The 20,424-nt window shown below is 42.5% G+C and overlaps 2 protein-coding genes across 4 annotated transcripts in view; one reads left to right on the top strand and one right to left on the bottom strand.

Annotated features, from left to right (window-relative positions):
- Window positions 1-20,424, bottom strand: part of LOC122611790 (leucine-rich repeat and fibronectin type-III domain-containing protein 3) — a 49,238-nt gene that overhangs the window by 12,373 nt on the left and 16,441 nt on the right. The gene's annotated exons all lie outside the window — the stretch shown is intronic.
- LOC122611791 (rootletin) lies at window positions 7,497-9,856 on the top strand. Its single transcript, XM_043785105.1, has 2 exons — window positions 7,497-7,846; window positions 7,908-9,856. Exons 1-2 carry the CDS (start codon window positions 7,666-7,668, stop codon window positions 9,713-9,715), a joined length of 1,989 nt encoding a protein of 662 aa, XP_043641040.1. The 5' UTR covers window positions 7,497-7,665; the 3' UTR covers window positions 9,716-9,856.

The raw sequence follows: 20,424 nt of genomic DNA, 5'->3' as shown, positions 1-20,424 counted from the left end.
TAATCACATAATCACTTCTGCAGCCGCAAGTCTGGGGGCCAAAAGAAATCCGCATGGAAACTCCACTTGAATGACAGGCCAGGAAAGCGAGGAAAGCTCCTCTGCTACTTTTCCTGGGCCAGCAAACTTTGGCCAGGCAATTGCCGAAATGCTGAAGTGCGAGGAAATGCCGGTTGGGGCCATAAGCAAATTGTGGGCCATGTTTAACTGGAATTATTTTAAGCGCACACTTCAGCCAAGAAGAAATAGGAAATAGGAGGAGGGCCCAGAAATGCGCTGCAGAAAGAGGCGGCATCGAGGGACCTGGCAGACATAAAACATTTCTCCATTGGGCTCGTTCTCGCTGCTCCTCGGGTTTGCTGGTAATGTTTTCTCCACTAAATTACCTACGGGCAATAATTGTTTTGTGTACATGTCGGTTGTGTTGTGCCTCTTGTTGCCCCATAAAGCTTGCAACAATGTTTCCAGCACTACTATCCCCCTCCCTCCCCCAATCACCATTGCCAAAAACTACCGAAAATGTAAGAGTGTAAAATAAATTTGTATTTACTGCATTTGAGGGCAGGAATTATGTGAGTGCCAGGGCATTTCGGTGCACTATGCACCATTCGGTGCTCAAATGCAGGGCATCTGCTGGCTGTAAGTGCCACAGCAAGCGGCTTGCACATTCCGCACTGGCATCCATTTAAAGGCTTAAACTGGTTGGTAATAGTGCAGAATTCAGATGCAGATTAAGTGGTTATTTCGGCAAAATGCGTAAGACTGCCAAGTCAGAAAGTAATTTCAAGGACGGCTGACTTTTATTAGCATTAACACTGTGGAACATGATATCAAAGCAAAAGCTATTCTCGCTTTTTGTGGATACATCAGCTTCCATTGTCCTGATTCGCACTTTGTGGCAGTGACACCTTGCAAATGGTTTTATGACGCCATTAATCGAATCGCCGAAGGACGAACGCGATGAATACATATTGAATAGTGGCCATTCAATAAATCAAAGAACAAATTGTGCATACAAAAGTAAGCCAAACATATTGCAAATGATATTCATACAGCCAGCCCAGATACTAACTATGTATGTATATCTGCTCTGTTTATGTGCAATAAAATAATATTACAAAAAAAGGCAAAACGAGCTTAATTAAATTCTTGCATTCAATTTGGCATGAAATGGTTGGCTTTCGAAGGGCGAGTGAAAAGTGGAGTTCGCTTCCAATTGATTTGCTGGCGGTTTTGTGGTCCACCTTCGTTTGTCTGTTTGTGGATGTTACAATCTTGCTGATGCAGTTGGATTTTAATGAAACTTTTTATATTTTCCCTCCTTTTTTTTTATTATTATTTTGCGCAGCAAATTGAATTATAGCAGCCCACACACACACACAGACACATACTCAGCGTCGCTCGTTGAGATTTTCAATTTTCTATTGAACCGACTGGGAAACGGGAATGAAATGAAGAAAATCGGAGTACAGAACATCATAAAAGTCCTTCTCCAGCAAGGGGCGATTGCACTGCTCTCCGGTACATGAATTATTCAGCCAACAAACTGCAATGATAAGCACTCTTCCACTGCCCTGCCCACAGCCCATAATTCAGCTGGAAATTCCATCCTAAATTCGTAATAAAATATGCAAAGGCCTTGCCAAGTGCCAGAGACCTTAAATAATAATAGGGCATAGTGGGATATCCCTGGGATATCCATGGGAAGCCAGCAAAGTGAGCCCAGCCACATCCAGCAGGCCGCTAAGCTGCACAAATTTGCATATTCATTGCAGAAAACGAACTGAAAAAACGGAAAAAAACCGAAAAACTGAGGCGGATTATAAGTTTCAGCACTCAATAATTAAAAGTAAGCAATAAAAAGAAAATCGCATGGGAAAAGAGGCGAGAAAAGGAGTGCTGGCACTATAGATACTCTTCGTTTTCCAAGTAAAACATACTCTTTAAGCTCACATAGGAATTTATAAAAAGGGAAATAATTAAAGACTCATTATATGATTATGTTTAGTAACGGCTCTCAATTTCTACAGCTATCCTCTTAGGAACCATAGGAACTTGCCCGAAAATCTCATATTAAAAGAAAAATTAAGCGTAAATCAGCGGCAATTCAGGTGGGATTCATGAATGTCTTCCTACATATATTTCTGTCATCCGCACCTGTATATACTTGTGTATATTGTGTAAATTCGTGTATATATGTGACTGCAATCTGGGGGAGCACGCGTCTTAAGCGGCTTATTGCCGATTTACCTGTTGTCGTATGCATAAGTAAGGAGTTGGGCTTAAATTATGAATACTCGTAGGCAGACTCACGACTCAAGTGGCTCACCTGCACCCGTATTTTCCCATTTTCGGCCAGACTATTGCCACTTGAGCTCTGCAAAGTGATGGCAAATAATTGTAATTGAAGATGGCAATTGTTTGCCAGCAATTAGCCCCTCCGATGGGTTACACATATATATGTATACATATATGCCATATATCGTAATGATGTATGTATGCTGAACAATGGGTATTTTTTGCCTTCGTCGTTTTTGCCTTCGTACATTTTTTGTGGCTGCGATGAAATCATTTCTTTATACGGCAATATGTAAAACAGGGTTGGGCTATCAAAAATGTACATATTGGCTGCTAATATTTTTTTAAAGCCACATCCGCTTGAGTAAGTGGCCTTAATTAATTTGGTTTGTTGCAGCTTAACTATTTCCTGATTTGACTAATACTTAGTTTCTTATTTATTAAAAAAAGTGTATACCTTTAAGTCCTTGGTCAAATTATGCTGCTGTTATGACGGCTGAAGTGCCAAACAAATTTAATTTGGCTCGACTGCTGGCGAAACATTACTTTTGCCGTGCTCAACCGATTTTCCAGTTTCTCAAGCGAAACACAGAGAATCTGCCAAAATGGGATTATTGATATGAGTCTTGTAAACCTTGTTTGTTTGGTTGCTCTTCATCCTGCTCCTCTGGCTGTTTCACCCCCGCCTGGAGCAAATATTTGCAATTTGGATGGGAACTGTTCTGCAGGCTTAAAGCTTTAAAAACTTTGTAATATCGCCTCCAGTTTCGCCAGTTCCTTGTCAGACAGACCGAGGGCGAAGTTAAGGCCACGCAGATCAACCCATCTGTCAGGAGGTTGCCATGCCAGGAAAATGGGATGAAGATGGGTGCTGGTTGCTGGATGAGGGGAGGAGAAGCTGAGGGGCTGAGGGGCCGACATTTATTAACGTGGCTTGGGCGTGGCGGCAGATGCTGCCAGCAAGGTGTTAAGTGGCAGATACTCGGGAGGAGGAGAAATGATGATGAAGCGAATCTCACATATCAGCATAAATAAATTTAAGTGTCGAGCGGAGGCACGAAGAAATCTGCGTAAATTTCGCTGCCATCCGACCGATGCGGCATAAATATAAATTATCCGCGGGGACGGGCCGCTCTTTTTTAATGATAAAAAATATTGTAAATGTGTGCCAGCGGAACAGACAAAATATTTATGGAAAATATTCGGCGCACGACTTCTTCATTTTTAATGGCTAATTAAATTGGCAAGCAGAAATCAGAAGTTAAGGCTTAAAGTGCACGGACCCAGAACTCAATGAAAAAGTTGGTCAACGGAATTGGCAAACCAATTGGAAGAGCCGACCAGCAACAACAAATATACTCGTAGATATGTACTTGGTCAACATCACACATACGCACCGTTGGCCAAGGAAATTCGCAAACATTTGCGCCAAGTTAACTGCGGTCAGATTTTCGGCTACTTGTGCAATGCTGCTATTACACAGCGATGGGAACCAAACATTATCTTATTATCTTATTATTTATACTTAAGCATTTGTTTTTATTTTGTGCTCAAAATAAAACATTTTATTAGATGAAACGCTGCATTAAGATCAAATCATCCAATTAATCACAGCCTAACCCACTTTTAGCTAAACAAACCCATCATAACTCGCTCCATCACTGACCCATTTTCAGTTTGGCCATTTGAGTTTTTGCGTAACGACGAACGCACCTTACTGCCATTTTACCAGAGGCACTTGGCCATCTCTAATAGGAAATGCATTTGGCGATGTTCAAGTAAATTACGTCAGCGGCTTGCCGCACAAACAGTGGACAAAGGGGAGCGGGGGGCAGACAATGTGGAATAAGTGCCAGCATGGGCTGCTTAAAACATACAACACTACACTGGGAGAAAACTGATACAAATATGATACAGAATATTTAGAAAATGTTAAAAAGTACTCTGATAAACATCTAACTAAAATGAAAAGATGCTGTGGTGCTTGAACTATGAGTTATATAGAATGATCTAACATTCCCCTTTAGTTTCTCTCAGTGTACTGTCTCCCCAACATTCTGAGCGTGTGTGTGTGTGTGCGCGCTTGCTCCAAATATGGGAGCAGAGACAAAATGGAATCGGCGCTGTTGTTGCTGCGGCGATTGAATCCGATCCGTTCGAAAGAGTTGAAGTCGAGAGTTGGCTGGGAACGCGCCTCGATTCGAATTGGGTCAGCTTGGGCATTTTTGGCCCGAAGAAGAAGAAGAAGAAGAGGAAGCGGTATGGTTTAGGAAATTAGGTGGGGAGGGGGTGGTGGTGCCTGGCTAACGGTTAATGTTATTGCGACTTGCCATTTATCGCCGTCCATTGTTCGCCACCAACTGAGATTCCCGGCGGCTTGGAGTTGCCTTTGCCATTGCTTTTGCTTTGCTTTTGCTTTTACAGTGCTTCTGCTTCTGCTTTTGGCCACTTGGTGCGAGCAAATCGCTTGACTTGGCTTTACGACCCATTGTAACGAGAGAAGAAGCTGGGGAAAAGTGCGGGAATTAACTTCTTCATTGTGCATTTGACCCAAGTGCCAAATGCAAATGTTGGCAAATCATCTCTAATTGCTCATCGCTTTGGCGAAGATGAAAAGTCTTGGCTGCACAATAATTGACCAGATATGATTTTCAGTTTATTTATTGCACAAATGCTTGAACAGCAACATTTTACTTGGCTGACAAAAGCATAAAATCACATAAACCCTAGCCAATGGCCGTTGACAAATTCAATTAATTTGCTCAAGTGGAAGGGCAAACAATTGAGAACGATTCACAAAAAGACTTTTCATGCACTGCAATCGATAAGTTTAAGCAGAGTGGAGCTAATGGAAAATAAATAATATTAAATCTTAATCAGAGTCAACAAAACAGTTGGCGAACTCATTAAAAAAAGTATTCCAAAAGTACACTCCAACGCAGTGCCGGCTCGAAAACCGCATAATCAAGTTTTAATTATGCATAAATTGCCGGCACACACTTCCAGCAGCCAACAGTTTTATCAGACACTTGCATAATTATATAAAGTTTCTCTATGACTTACTTTCCATTCGGCAAATCCTGTTTGATATTAAAAATGCGCTCAAGACAAAGAAACATTTGAGGCAAACTCAAACAGTGAGGAAAACTGAGGAAAACTGAGGAAAACTGAGCAAAACTTCGGCCGTTTCTGACTTCAACGGAAAGTTGAAGAAATGAAAATGACAACGAGAAGTTCCTGTTCTGGCGCTTCAGCTCCCTTTTTGTTTTAGCTGCAGACACAGTCTTGTTGAGAAATTGCGCATATTTCCGTTTCCGTTTCCTGTGCAAAGGCGTGCTTGTATGTGTGTGTGTATGTGTATTTGTGTGTGTGTATGGTGTGTATGTGTATGGGAATGTCTGTCTGGACTCTTTGCCAACTCTTTTTGCGACCCGTGCTGCAATTTTGGCTGCCTTCCTGTCGCTCGATGTCTGCGCATAAATTAAAGGTATACATTTTAAGCACACAAACCGCATGGCACATAAATGAAACTTTACGAATTTCAATTGTAATGAAATATTTGCTAACAATTTATTTATAACTTCTCAACTTTAAACCGCTTGTCCGACATCATGAAGCTTATAATCCGATGACAGCAAAAACCTGACACTTTTTTAATGTTCTCAATATTTCTCTGAGCCTTTTTAGGTCGTTCAGCATTTGATATTGATGAAATTTAGCTTGCCATTGGTAAAAAATTTGTTATTTTTGATGGCCACCCGAAATGGGCCATATGTAGTATGTCCTGGATCAGGGGATGAGAATGAGAGGTGTACAGCTCTCAGGCAGTTCAATCAACATAGTTGACGTTTGATGTAAAAACCTTTCAAACGCATCTCGCAGATAACCAGGGATTTTCGTTATTTTTCACAATACCCTGCTGAGCCGCGGGTATGTAGGAGTTAATGATTGCTAAAAAAAAATCATGTGATAATATATCAAAACTACCTCAAACCAACAGTTATTACAAAATAATAAGAACAAATGCAAAATTTAGTTTTTTAATCAAGGCACCCATAAGTTGTACTAGAGGGTATCTCAGCAACGACCCCTTTTCGATTTCCCTGCATGGCTTCTTATTTTTTTGTAGACTTTACTATCCGTGTGAATTTTTACCAATATGTGGCATACTGATGACTGACTGCCGACTGATTGCGTATACGCGATGTGACAGTTTGCTGAAAATATGTTGCGTATACGCCCCGTCTACCGCGTGCTGCTACAGACACTCGCCATGAGCAATAGTTGAGCTGGATGCTGGTACGCCTGTCTGCCTGAATCAAACCGAGTGTGATTTTTAATTCTACAATTTTGACATTTGCGTTTGCATTTAAATTAGATTTTACGAGGCCACAAACATTGACTAACATCCAATTTGAGGGCTGCCTATTGCCCCGCACATCGCAAAAGTCGAGTGGCTTGCAATGCAAGCATGACAAATGGGATTTCACTCCCGACTCCTGACTTCTGGTGTTCTTGGCAAGGTACCCAATGCTCGGGCTCGGGCTTTGGTAGTATAAATCTGCACGTTCTGGGCCTTCTTGCCACTAATTGAAACATTAATAACGGCCAAGTGTCTCAATTGGATTGAGAACAATCACGATTCGAAAGACACTTCTCGTCGATTTCACTTAATTGCATCATCCTCACTCGCACACCGCAATCATTTTGCATCTCGCTTGCTGCTGGATCAAAAATAAAAAAAAATAAAGGCGAAGAAGCCGCTTCATAAAATTAAACTTAATGGTGTTGATGATGTTCATTAAGCGAACGCAATCATAATAACAGCCAGGGAAGAAAATATTAAACACGAAATGGTGTAAAAATTAATTAAGCCCTAATAGCTGTGGAGCATTTTTCGCAGCCACAAAACGGAGCTGAAGTAAAACAGATTTTGTATTTACCCGGAATAATTTAAATCGTTTCTGCGCAGTTTAGGGGTGTTGAGTAACCACGTTTAAGCGAATATAATTAATAACATTATTTTCCTTGATAGCCAAGTAATTTCGGCTTACCACAATGACTGCTATAACATTTTACCTAATGAATTGGATATGGGAAAATTGCTGCCTCAAATATTAATTTGGTTTTTTGTGTCACTCATGATTTCATCGAATTTCCACGAGTAACTGTAACTGCTGCAAAACACCAGGCTGTGAATTTTCTATCAAGACTTTGTATTCCTTTCCTAATTCACATCACAAGCTCGTTCGGTTCAGTTCACATTTGGTTTACTCTGCATTTTTGGTATTGCTTCACATTTGTGGGACAAAAATTGATCAAATATTTCGCAGGAACTGCCACTAAATTCGAGCACTTTTACACGAAATGACTTTTACGTACAAGGAACTCATTGACGTTGCCATTGGGTCCCCGGAATCAGGACACGTTAACTTCTATGCGTTGCATGTGCTGCTCACGTGCTTTGCCCAGCGATTGGAGGTCCTGGATGAGGTAGTCGAGCAGGAGGACTACATGGTGGCCAATGTGCGCTTGCAGAGCAGCTTATGTGAGTGGGAATTCCCATCTATTAACAACTGTATGCAGCTCTATATTGTTTCACTAAATAGTGACCTTGGGCAACACCTCGAAGTTCCGTCTCTTTGCCGGCGCGGATGCCGAGGAAGGAGAAGCAGCTGAGCCGGCGGCAGAGCCAGCAGCCGAGGCGGCAGAGGCTCCACCTGCGCCAGTCGAGGAGGCTCCTGCAGCGGAACCACCACCACCACCAGCACCAGAAGCAGAGCCAGCTCCAGAACCTGCTCCAGAGCCTGCTCCCGAGGAGCCAGCGCCACAGGAAGCAGCGCCGGAAGAAGCAGCAGCTCCTGTGGAGACTGGCGCAGCCACTCCAGAACCGGTGGCTTCCACCCACGAAGCAACTCCAGCCGCCACTCCGGGTGCCGAGGAGCATCCCCACTCTGAGCCCGAGGCAGATGCCTCGAAAGCACCACATACTCCCGAAGCCAAGGTAGAGGGAGAGTTGGTTCCGCAGGCCTCACGGGTCTCCTCGAGATCATCCGCTCGCGAGAAGTCGCGGGAGGGATCTCTCAGCAACAATCTGTTGCGTCTCGAAAGACGCCTCTCCAAGATTGAGCTGCAAAAGGAGCAGGCCAGCATGGAGACTAAGCAGTTTGTAAGCAACCTCACCAGCCAGCTGAAGATCACCATGGAGCAAGTGAACAATATGACCCACTTGCTGATCGATCGCAAGCCGAATCCGCAGCGGTTCCAGATACTCCGTCACATAGCCAAGCAGCTGAGGGTGCTAATGCTGACGACTGGTGATGAGGTTTCTATGAGTTGGTCCAGTGGTGATTTGGTGGGCGTTCAAGAGGAGGAGTGCCTGTCGGAGGAGGAGGTGCCGGAGGAGTCTAGTGCGCCCACGGAGGTGGAGAAGCCCGAGGAAGAGGAGGAACTGGGCTTGGAACAGCCCCTTTGCTATTCGCCAGAGAAAATGCTCACTGAGCTTCTAGATCTCAAGTCGCAGTTATGTGCGCTGACCAACAAGGTGAATGAACTCGCTGCAGCCTTGCTGAAACAGGACTCCCAGAGACTGATGGACCAGATGAAGGATCTATCGGAAGTGGTGCGGGATATCAAGCTCTACATGTCCAGCAACAAGGAGGTTACCAATACCATGATGATTCGCCTCAACGACTGCGTATACCAGATACAAGTCCTGAAGAAATCGGCCTCCCATTTGGATGAGGTGAAGATCGACAAGACGGAGGTGGAGCTTTTGTTGGCCGAGAAGGTGGACTTCCAGCAGTTGGCCACCAAAGTTTCGCTGGAGCAGCTGGAGGAGTACAAGGCCAGGTTGGAGCAGATGTTCTGCGAGGTGCGTCACATCGTGAGTTTGAATGAGAAGAACGTCCTGCAGATCATCGACAATCTGCGCATGACACTGGGCATCGATTCCTTGGAGCTGAGTCTCAAGGACTTCCGGGAGACGATCGAGCGACGGGTGCAGATCATAGCAGAGGCACTCCAGAAGTACATGGAGATGACCAACGACGATTGTGCCGCCGCTGCCGGAAGGGTCAAGGTCATGCAGGATCTGGCTTGCTTGGCCTGCGACACCACCTGCGTAATGCGAACCGTGGAGCGATCCAAGGTGCCGTCGCTGCCCAATGCCAAGGGCTCCACCGGCCTGGGTCCCATTGTCACCTACGAGCTGGGCCAGATCCGCAAGTCGGGCATCATGGGCTACTACCGCAAGGACGAGTTCCCACACTCCACCAGTGCCTGGAGCAAAGGAGCCACCGGTGTGCCCATGGTCAAGTGCACGCCGCGTCACGCGGGCGGCAGTCACACCACCCACACGGCAGATGACCACATGCAGAAGGTCATTCTCTCCAAGAAGAACACCGGCTGGACATAGGAGAGACTACTTCTCAGTTAGTTATAGCTTGTAGCTACTGTAATTGTATCATCGTTAGTTTTGGTAACTGGACAAAATTGTGGAGATTGCTGTATAGATTTCTGTATGTTATGAAATATTAAAGTACAAATGAAATACAAATTAGCTTTATGAACTACAAAATACTTATGACAATAACAGGCTACTTATTTGCCATATTGTCATATTGGCTGCAAAGGCTTGGCCTGGAAAAATAATTAATTCGCACAGTTTCCCTGGCTGTAGATCGCATGTCCGCACAAGAACACTTCACTTTAATATTCATTGCATCACCGTATAATTCCATAAGAGAATTAAATAAAATATGTTGACTGTAAGCGATTTATGTTAATGGACTTTTTGGCCAAGAGCATTAATTTCCAAGTTGCCATGGCTGTGTGCGACACTTTGAAATAATCATCGATTGCACTTTTAACTGCCCGATTTTAATTGACGCAGTTACCTACAGCAAGTGCATGTGCAGGCATATATGTGTGTAAATATATTTTTAAACATTTATTTTCGCTTTGCGGCTCATTTAAATTTTGGCTTCGCATTGCTGCATTCGAAGCGTGCTTGTGGCAGCGATTGATAAACATTTTTTATTGCCCGCATCGGGGGCAAGTTCATGCTGATCCTGTTTCCTGCTCTTTAAGTGAATGACTTGAATGGACTGTCAGGACGCGTTTAATAGGCTAACGATGCGTAATGCATAAATGCATAATGCCATAAATTGAAACAAGCTAACAGTTGCAAAACAAGCCAGGAACAAAATATAAATAAATTGCTTTTAGTGCTCGGTCGATGGCTATCACAGAAATGGAAAAAAAGGTGCCGCAGATATGGCAAAACTGTCATTTACCCTCTATTCAAATGTTAACAATAAGGGCGGACTTCCTTCAGCATAAATTTTAAATTATTCAGCATATTAGTCAGATGCCATTTACATGCTGAACATGAACATGAACAATGGAACTGAGCATATTTAAGCATCATTACAACGCTTTACACACTTTTTTAAATTTAAACAGCCATGGATTTTTACTCCCTATGCATGCCATATTATTTTTCCCAATGAAAAATATTACAAATGATTTTTTTTTTAGCTGTATATATTAGCATATCAAACTACAGCAAACAACTTGCATTTCATGTTTTTAGTTCCCTTAAATGGTAAAAACAAGTGCTGGCCATTAAAGCATCATAAGTGAACGTTGAAATTAATTAGAGACAGCAATGTGAGCAGAGTGAAAAAGAAAGACAACGCCAACGAAATTTTAATGGAAACAGGTCAGTGCATAAATTGCAAGTAAAACGGGCGAAGCCGGAAGACAGAAAAAGGCCAAATGTAAACAGAAATGGACTCAGTTGGCAAATGGCAGCAATAACAGCAAATAGTTATAACTAAGTGCAACAGAAGCATTACACGGAGAAAAAACCAAGTGTTTTAGTGGAAGGAATTAAATAGAAACGTTGAAAATACTTAAAGCATTCAAGACAGTGTGACCTTGCACAGTGACGGAAATACCGTTGTGCTTTGAAAGCAAATTTAGGCAGAGCACCCAAAACGTGAAATGGAACTTCATGAATTGTGCAATGGTCACCGCGGATGGCGAGAAAGGAAAAGGTGCAAGCAAACAGAGAGAAGAAAACAAAGACGTGGGGCAAATAAATTAAAATGCAAATTTAAACGAAAACGAGTGCAAACAGTAAACACTTCAGATTGGGGTCTGAGTGCAAGGCTAAGACGGAAGTCTCTCGATCTCGACATCGTGGAAAGCAAAAGCCAAAAACCAAATCGCGGAAATGACCCAAAAAAAAGGCAGGCAGACAGACACCGCGTCGGGTAAAAAGCACATGGGAGAAGATGCGCCATTGTTGTCGCTCTTTGAAGGTCACACTTGGAGTGGGCGGGAAATGGGGGCGGCGAGGAAAGTGTTGAGCTTGAGCCAAATTGTTGAGCCAATTTCCACGTCTCACTTACCCCGTAACCAACTTTGATTGCGGCAGTCTGTTATCTCTGTGCGTGTTCCCAAGATCCAATGACTTGTCGGTTCAAAAGTTTCCAGACTCACCTGAAAATGAGGTAAGTGATATTTAGTGATTAAAAATGGTAGTGGGTAATTGCAATTTATTGATTATCATATTCTGAAGGCAAACAGCTTGAAAACTATTTAACCCGCATTTCCATTCTGCGGTTCTTTCCCACCATTACCCAAATAAAAGTGGCCAGGAAAAGTTTTGCGACTAAATTCCAACTTATTTTGAAACTAAACGGTGATAACAAATAAAAAAGACAAATAATTTGGGGTAAGTAGAACAAAGTGCAAATATTGGTAATGGAAAAGTTTACAATTGATCGGTCGATAGGTTAACATAAAGGTTACATAAAGAGTCAAAAAGCAGCATATAAAAGTGAGTTACATATGCAATATAAAATCAGAAAATAGAATAAATGTGTGCCAAAATTGTAAGATGTTAGGCCAAATAAAAGCAGTCTAATGAACAGATATTCAGAGCTGGTAAAAAGTGTAATCAATATCGCAGCGCAGCAGGGCAGCTTACATAAGCAAACACAAGCACGAGCACAAGCACAAACACTGCGGCGTGTGCGAAATCGTTTCCATTCCAAAATAGCCAAATGATGTTTAAGTTGGAATTCAATTTGGAGGCGATAGAACGAGGAGAAAGGTTTTCCATCAGAGTCAGTGGAGAATGGAAGTCAAAATGAATTATTGCTCTTGGCCCAAACTCATTTTGGCTCTTACGACAATGTGCGTGTGTGTGAGCGAGTGTGTTAAATAAACATAAGAGGGCTGAGAAGAAGTCGTAGTTGAAAAGAAGGGCATTTTCGGCATTATCTGGGCCTGTTATTTTCAACTTTTTGCGGCCCAAAGTAAAATGACTTGGGGCTAAGACGAAATAGCCTTGAACTGCACAGTTTGACGCAGCTGAGCATCATACATTGTACTGTGCTTATGTTTGTGTTTCATGTATTTTCTACAAAAAGTTGTTTTATTTGCTTGCCAATATGTATATTTTTTACAACTCTTACCTAAACAAAGGATAGCTGCATGATTTATGGCAAGTATGTGGATCTAATCTTTAATTAAATGCCTAAATCCACACCAACTATAAGCATACAGTGGCTGCACTGTGTGAAACCTGCACTCTGGCTTATATAAATTTGACTGCACTACTCCCAAGGAACATGAAATCTTTATTTATTTGTATCTTTCAAACACAAAGTTGTACAAACGAGTGGCATCTTTGTGGCTGCTGCCCTGGCTGTTATGACTTGTTTGGGTATTATTCTGGTCTGAGAGGCATTTGCATAAACCGTAAAATCTGCTTGTTTTGAATTAGCATTTTTTGCTGTTGACGCTGATGTTTATTTTTCTTTTTTTTGGGTGTTCAGGTCCGGCCAATAATTTCATTTGCTTCAGGCCACTCATCTCTGGTGTTTTGTCTGGCCTTTGGGCTGCTTTTAGAAAATATTTAAGTTTTTTTCGTTTTACATATTTTTATGTGAGGCAGCACAAGAGTGATATATTCGTGGATTTAAATCTGTGTTTTTGTTATTTTTTCAGGCCGCAACCTGCTGCTGCTGAGCAAGTGCAGATAAAATGTGAGGCGTATTGGGGGGAGACTGCCTTTTGCCTTTTGCCATCTGGCATCTTGTATATTTATCTTTATTAGCCATTCACCGATGCGTGACTCCAAAAAAGTGAGCGAGACAAGCCACACAAACTTTTGGCCGGCATGCAAAAATTAGATAGGGGCGGGCCACGCCCACATCTCGCACAGACAATGGGCAACTTAATAAGTTATCAATCAAATTTCGTCAATCGTTTCGGGTCAAAGCAATCAATTTGCGTGATAAAGTCAAATGCCGAACAGCATCCGGTGAAGGATATCTTTCATATGCCACGCCCCGTGCCCCTTGCTCGCCCACATTTGGCCAACACTTTCCGCTCAATCCTCTCTGGCCATCAACTTTTGGCATTGTTTGTCTGACAGTTGTAAAGTGATTTGCTACGTGAATTGGGCGATGCCGTTGGGATCTGGGTGAAATGGGTTATTTTTGGGTGGAGTTGAAGGTTGCCAGCGATAGAATTGGAAAATATGATTTGTATACATTAAGAGATTCGATGTCAGCCATGGACAGCCGAAGATGATTTATATTGATATGTATACTGCATGTGACGGAAGATGTATTATTTTTGCTCCGCCAGAGAGCTTTTGTCCAAAACGGAATAAATGAATAATATATTGATGATGCAGTTGACTGCTGCTCTAATTAGATCCCATGGGGCATCGAGCTTTCCATGTGTAAACTTGACAAACTCGAAAACTTACAATAAATAGTTTTACACATAAAAGTGAGATATAAATGCTGTATTCCATCATTAGCTTACATACTATATTTAACTAATACCCACTGAAATACAAAGCTCCCCCAAAACTTGACCATTTGAAACAAACTCGAAACGACCCGTTTAAAACCTGACCCAATTTGTCTGGTCAGTAAAAAAGTAAAAGTTTATGCAAATACAATCTTACAATGGCATAGAATTGCCTCTCATAAATAACAGTAAACAGTAATCAACCAGCAACCATAAAATGCTAAAGTTCCCCGAAAAAGTTTAAGTTTCATATCAGAGCTCTGCCATTCGATGGCCGCCTCAGACATGAAGACCCAATCACTGCTTGATGTCCGATTTCCTTTATTTAACCAGTTCCTTGCCAAATTATGCATAATACAATCATAATCATCATCGGCGTCTATAAATAAACCGAACATCTAACCAGCAGACCCCTTAACCCGCAGAAGAATATTACAATACAAATGTACATATTGTTGTTCGAACAAATCAGGCAATGATAAATAATCATAACAGACTGTTATGTTTACCAACAGTCGAATCGACATTCCGGCATTCGATTTCCTGTTTATGCAACGAAGCCAACAAAGTTTTTCCCAATCGGAACTCATGGAGTTCTAATAAAAAAGGCGAAGGAAAAACTTGCCAGCAATCGCAGAAACTTTTAATGTCGCAGAGTTGAGCAAGTCGCAAAACAAACAAAAAATATGCTAATGGAAAAACATTCACAATGAAGCGTATAACGTATCCGATGCTGAGACCAAAAAAAAACCAGATTTAATTAAGCCGCGAAAACCGATTAAAAAGTTGACCAAATGCCAAAGGCCCCCCAAAAAAAAACCAAAGCCAAATAAACAACAGTCAACTAAAATATGGCACGAATTCCGGTATGTGATGTTAATGCTTATAAATAAGATGGGGTTTTGAAGACTGGTGATGCTGGTCAGTTTCGATGACGAACCGAAAAGATGTGGGCAGATCACGAGCTACATGGTAATACAGTGCGTTTCATACTGTTAGGTTGATGTAGTGAACAACAGGTATCTTATGTAAAAAGGGAAATTCGAGAAAGGTTACAGGTTGTCGTGTTGTTAACAAGATAAGCGCATGTTTATCGAATAATTTTAAGTTTGACATTATGGCTCAAAGGAGATATTGTTACTGCTCGTTCTACAGTATCGCCACTGACTGTAGCCAAAATAGTTTGAGGAAGTGCCCGAAACGTGAGTGTTGGAATTCTTTATCGATTGGCTCAGCAGACGAGCCAAGGTCAGCAGCACAGGTAACCAGCATCAATGACAACTAATCAATATGGGACCGTAGAGTCGAGTCATCGCCAAAAAGGCGTATAGACTATGCTGCCCGTTGAGTGAAGTCTCTCGAGGGAGAACTCAAGCGACGCTCATGTATCTTCAACATCCAAAACGATGAAGCTATGAATGGAAGGGACTCGTAGTTGGGATGCTGTGGCAAGTGTGACCAGCCAAGTGGGTTGCAAGCAAATGGCCGCACCTTGCCGCTTGTGCTTATGACAAGTAGCCAAGTCGCACTGATGTTGCCCAGTGGGTTATGTTCCAGATGCTGCTATTTTCGGGTTTCCCGCCACCTATCCAACTGGCAGCCCAACTCTTTCTTTTATTCCTTCTCGGTCTGCCTGTGCTGTCCCCAAGCAAATAAACTTAAGTGCATTGGCTCGTAAGCTTCAGCTCGACTTGAGTGCTTGTTAAATGTAAAGTATACATACATATGTGTATGTATGTACGTAGATATTTTAGAGTCGGAAATGCGTTCGGGTTCATTTGCTGGGGTGGCTGTAGGATTTCGGGCTGCCTAGCAGCTTCTAAATTGGTTCTGAAGTGCGTAGAAGTACATCGATGTAAGTGTCATCGGTGACACACGAATTGGGCGAAGGCAGCTGGGAAACAAATTGAGTTAATGCAAAGACAAGCAAATTGAATTAATGATTGTACCTACGAGAATCTTACTTGCCTTATTTATAGAGAAATATTATTTCTTTTTTGAGCATTTAAATTTTACCACTTCACAGCTCTGTTAATTTGCACCTGTGCTGTTTGGGATGAAAAAGCTACTGCAATTTGTATCTGCATGTCCCAAATCACTTTCTTCAACCTGCAACTCTCTCATCATTTGCCGCACTTATGTCGGATCATTAGTGCAAAGTATTTCTTTATCTGGCGATCAAAGAAATTAACTAATTTGCTGGCATTTGTGCGGCAGAGCCCAGAGTGAGATTGCCATTGACATTGAAAGTCGTGCCAAATGTTAATTAAGTTCAGCAGCAACATAAAAATAATAACCCAATAAAAAAATAAAAGCGACCGACTCGCACAATGAAGACATCAAAAAGCATTACAAAAATGTAACATCCAAGTAAAAAGAAGATGCGAAGGCAGTGAAAATAGCAGAAATACAAAGCGGAGCAGATGGACTTCACTCCACTTCACTCCACTTCACTTTTGCTCTCTTTTTGCTACACTTTTGTTTTTCTACCGAGATGATGAAAGCAAAATTTCACCGAGTGTCAGTGAAATGAACTAGAGTGAACTGCGAATGAACCGCGGTGATCCGGCGATGAACTGCCGTGAACTGAAAATGAACCAAAGTAAGCCGCAATTACGCTGAATAACAGTATTTTCATATTTATGGTACCATTTTGCGTCGTTTTTACGTTGTTTCCGCTGTAATGACAGTGCAATTTATGATAATTTCTGGCCAAGGCCATCGCGCAATAAACATAAATTTCTGCAAAAAGCCAGCCTTTAAAAATGAAAATAGTACCAAAGAGGGCAGCAGAAACAACGGGCAGCAAGTCGAGAAGAGGTCAAAACCATTGATAAATGTTCGCCTTTGGGGCCAAGCTGGGTAAAATGTAACCGAACAAATTTACTCTTTGTCAAATTATATTGAAACTAATAAATTTGACAGGCCGTAACGAGCTGCAGGTTGGGCGGAGACCCATACAGAAATTGACTTGTCAATGGTTCATTTTGGTTTTTATTTTCCATGTCTCCTGTTTTTTGTTTTTTCTTGTTTCTTGTTGTGGTTCAGTTCATTGTGTGAAACAAGTGAAAGTGTCAACGCCATGGAAAATGATAAATGACTGAAGAAACGCGCCGGCAGACGGTGGAGAAGGGGGTGTAAAGGAAGAAAGGGAGAGGCAGGTTACTGTCCAATGCGGCGTATACGTTATTTATGTCCTGCGTGAAAAACTGCAGAGGGAAATGGCGTTATGCAAGCGTTTTGGCCAACTAACAAGACCATTGCAGTGAAATTGAGAAATATCGAAACAACATCCTTTAGGAAGACCTTAAAATGTAGTTCCGAAATATAATTATAAATCAATCTGAGTTCAAAGAAAACAAGCTAGCCCTTACTTTGCGGCGACTTCACTAAATCTTTCAGTTTTCAAAAGCCAGCATTTGGCGTAATAGTTATGAATAGTCTACTGGCGACTCATAAAAGAATCCTGTCGCGTTTTCACTGGGGTCACACATTGTAATAAAGTAAATATGCCAAAAGGGACGCGGCTGAAAGAGGGTCCTTATCTAGCAGGACTAGAGCACGGCACCCAGATAACCCAGCCACAAAACTCATGGCGAATGCGTGCTCGGAATAATGAACAGAGTTGCGAGGATATGGTTAGTGGGTTAAGGGGGGTGACTGGTGGGTTAACTGGGTGGGGGAATTATTTGCCAACAGTTGTCAGTCGAAATAGGAGCACACTCGTGCGAAGGTAGCTCGAATGCAAAATAGGATGCTTGCATTTAACCTTGCGAAATCACATTTGCAGTTTACAAAATGTATAATTACGCTACGCACTTTGCCGACTGCTGAGTGGGTGGAATGCGACTTGCTAATTTGCGGATCTTCAGTGCTGTTTGTCGACATCGTCAAGTGCTAATTTTTGTGGCACTCACAATTCTTTGAGAAAGTTTCACAAAAAATCTTTCAAAAGCAAATCGTTGTGAAGGTGCTGCTAAAGCTGCGCCCTGAAATGTTTGCTCTGCAGATGAAACGCGCGGTGAAACGAGATGAAATCTATTCAGCGTAAAAATGTCTTCCTAATGAGCAACACAGAAAAGATCTTTGAAAAGACCTTTAGTTGTCAACTGGGCGACAAGATTTCTTCAAAGTGATTTCTCTAATTTGATTGGCAAATGAAGGGTTACTCCAAGGAAAGTGTTTAGAAATGGTAAGACAAATCAAATTCGACTTTGACTTGGCACTATAAGGTATTCATTTATATAATCTTTATTCTGTGTTGTTACCAACTGTTTTCTCACCTGCCTGCGTAGATAAAAAAGTCATAATAAATATGGGAACATGGAATTCAGAGCACCAAAGGGCCCAACTTAGGCCTAAAGTCGAGTCTTTGACCCGATCTCTGTTGGCGTTGGCAAACAGCAGCGCTTCACCGCCCCTCTTCAGTCCACCCGCTCGTTGGCAATCAAAAGCATCGTTTGTTTTGGACTCATAGACTCTTCAACTAAGCGAGATGGTACAATGAACTTTGCTAGACTGAGCTGAGTGGGAGATTCGGTGGGGTGGGGGGTGGATGGAGGGCTTTGGCTTTGGGCTGGAGGAGCGGTAAGGCTTGTCGACTTGTGTAATGCAAGCAAGCAAAAACGGCACAGAGAAGAAGGGGTTACCCCGCGAAAACGCAAACAGGGGAGGGCTGCACTGTGAGAAATACTACATTGATAAGGAAAAAGGAATTGCAGTGAGAAGTTAGATCCAAGTGAGACCAGACTTCCATATGAGTACGTTCTATAGTTCCATAGATTGTGTTTTGAAACTGATTTTCTCAGGTCTCTGTTGTCCATTCCTCCATTTTCTCACAGTGTAGCTTCTGCTTCTTCTCTTTGCTGCGTCGACTGCGGCTGTTTGCATTTAAATTTTTCACATTCAATTCATTTGAGGCTCGGCAGAGCACACACAAAAAAATTGTGCAGTAGCAGCAGCAGAAGAAGACGGCAAACAAAGTTACAAAGGCGCAGGGGCAACGAGTGGGGAGGGAGGCGGGTAGGCCAAGTTAAATGCTGCAAAAATGAAGCTAATACTTATGTTGCAAGTTGCAAGTTGCAACTAGGGCCACTCCGGCCCCTTGAACGCCCCCACTTTCAAATATATCCCTCACCTGCGATGACTTGCGGGCTTCACATCATCATCATCATCATCCACATCATACTTTTTTCATTTGCCTTTTCACCTATTGTTTACGCCCTCCGGTGTATTGTGTGGGCGTGGCAAACACATGAGAATTCAACCGCCCGGCTAAAGTGAGTGTGTGTGTGTGTGTGTGTTTTGTTTGTGCGTGTTCCCATTTTATTCATTTCGCTAGCTTGCTCTTTTGTGAGAGGGGAGTGGAGGGGGGAGGCTGCTCCCCTTGCGGTCGTTTCAAGCCTCCAAATGGTCCAACTCCATCATTTGGAGGCAGCCAACGAGCATTTTCCACATCAGCTAATGACCAAAGGTGAGTCTCACGAGGGTTAAAGGAGTAGTTAGAGTGACCAGAGGCCGAATGGAAGCAGTGTGTTCAAATGCAAAGCAATTAGGACATGGTAAAAGGGATATAAATTAAAAGAAATTTTCCAAAAGCTCGTTGAAAACATTATAAATCTGTAAATAATTGGTAGTGGTAGCTGTTAAGAATCAGTGTGGCAAGATTTAATGTTTTTGAGAATCAGCACTCTCGGCTAACGTCAGAAACGAATACAGTTGAACATATTCCCTTAGTTAAGCCATTACGCCCTGAACCCTTTTTTTTTGGCCCAAAATTGAAACATTGCTCCACTTGCTTTCACAGAGAGCTTGGGTTTTCCTCGCTTTTTTTTTTTTGTTGCTAGATCTCTTTTTTCTGCACCTGAGCGAGAGCCAGAGTACCGTACTCTTTGCAAATGGCTAACAAGCCAACTATGTGTAGCTAACGTTCAAATGGGCACACACGGCCAACAACAGCAATGTCAGCAGAATCGGAATCGGAATCTGGATGGGGACCAGACCCAGAGGCAGACTCCCACTTTTGGCCAAAACCCCCCCACCCCCTGCAGTTAGTTTGGCTCTATTTCAGCGGCAGAATTGCCATGTGTGTGTGTGCATAGAGAAGGCCACAACGGTAAATCATCACGGACACTCGCAGACGCACACAGGGATGCACTCAACTAACAAACACACGCAAACCTCGCGGTTTGATGACGACAAAACTCGCCACCGACTATCCCCATCACCTTTTATATGCAGTTCGATGTTTATTTATAACAGGAAAAAGGGATATGAAGCAGGCAG

The sequence above is a fragment of the Drosophila teissieri genome, chromosome 2L (assembly GCF_016746235.2).
Source record: "Drosophila teissieri strain GT53w chromosome 2L, Prin_Dtei_1.1, whole genome shotgun sequence".
Classification (NCBI taxonomy): domain Eukaryota; kingdom Metazoa; phylum Arthropoda; class Insecta; order Diptera; family Drosophilidae; genus Drosophila; species Drosophila teissieri.
The sequence above is the reverse complement of the archived record's forward strand: the minus strand, read 5'-3'. Positions and strand labels throughout refer to the sequence as shown.

Excerpts from the sequence above, each read along its gene's own strand:
- LOC122611791 (XM_043785105.1), top strand. The coding sequence starts at position 7,666 with ATGACTTTTACGTACAAGGAACTCATTGACGTTGCCATTGGGTCCCCG. Across the intron at positions 7,847-7,907 it reads GCGCTTGCAGAGCAGCTTAT|TGACCTTGGGCAACACCTCG; the intron begins GTGAGTGGGAAT and ends TTCACTAAATAG.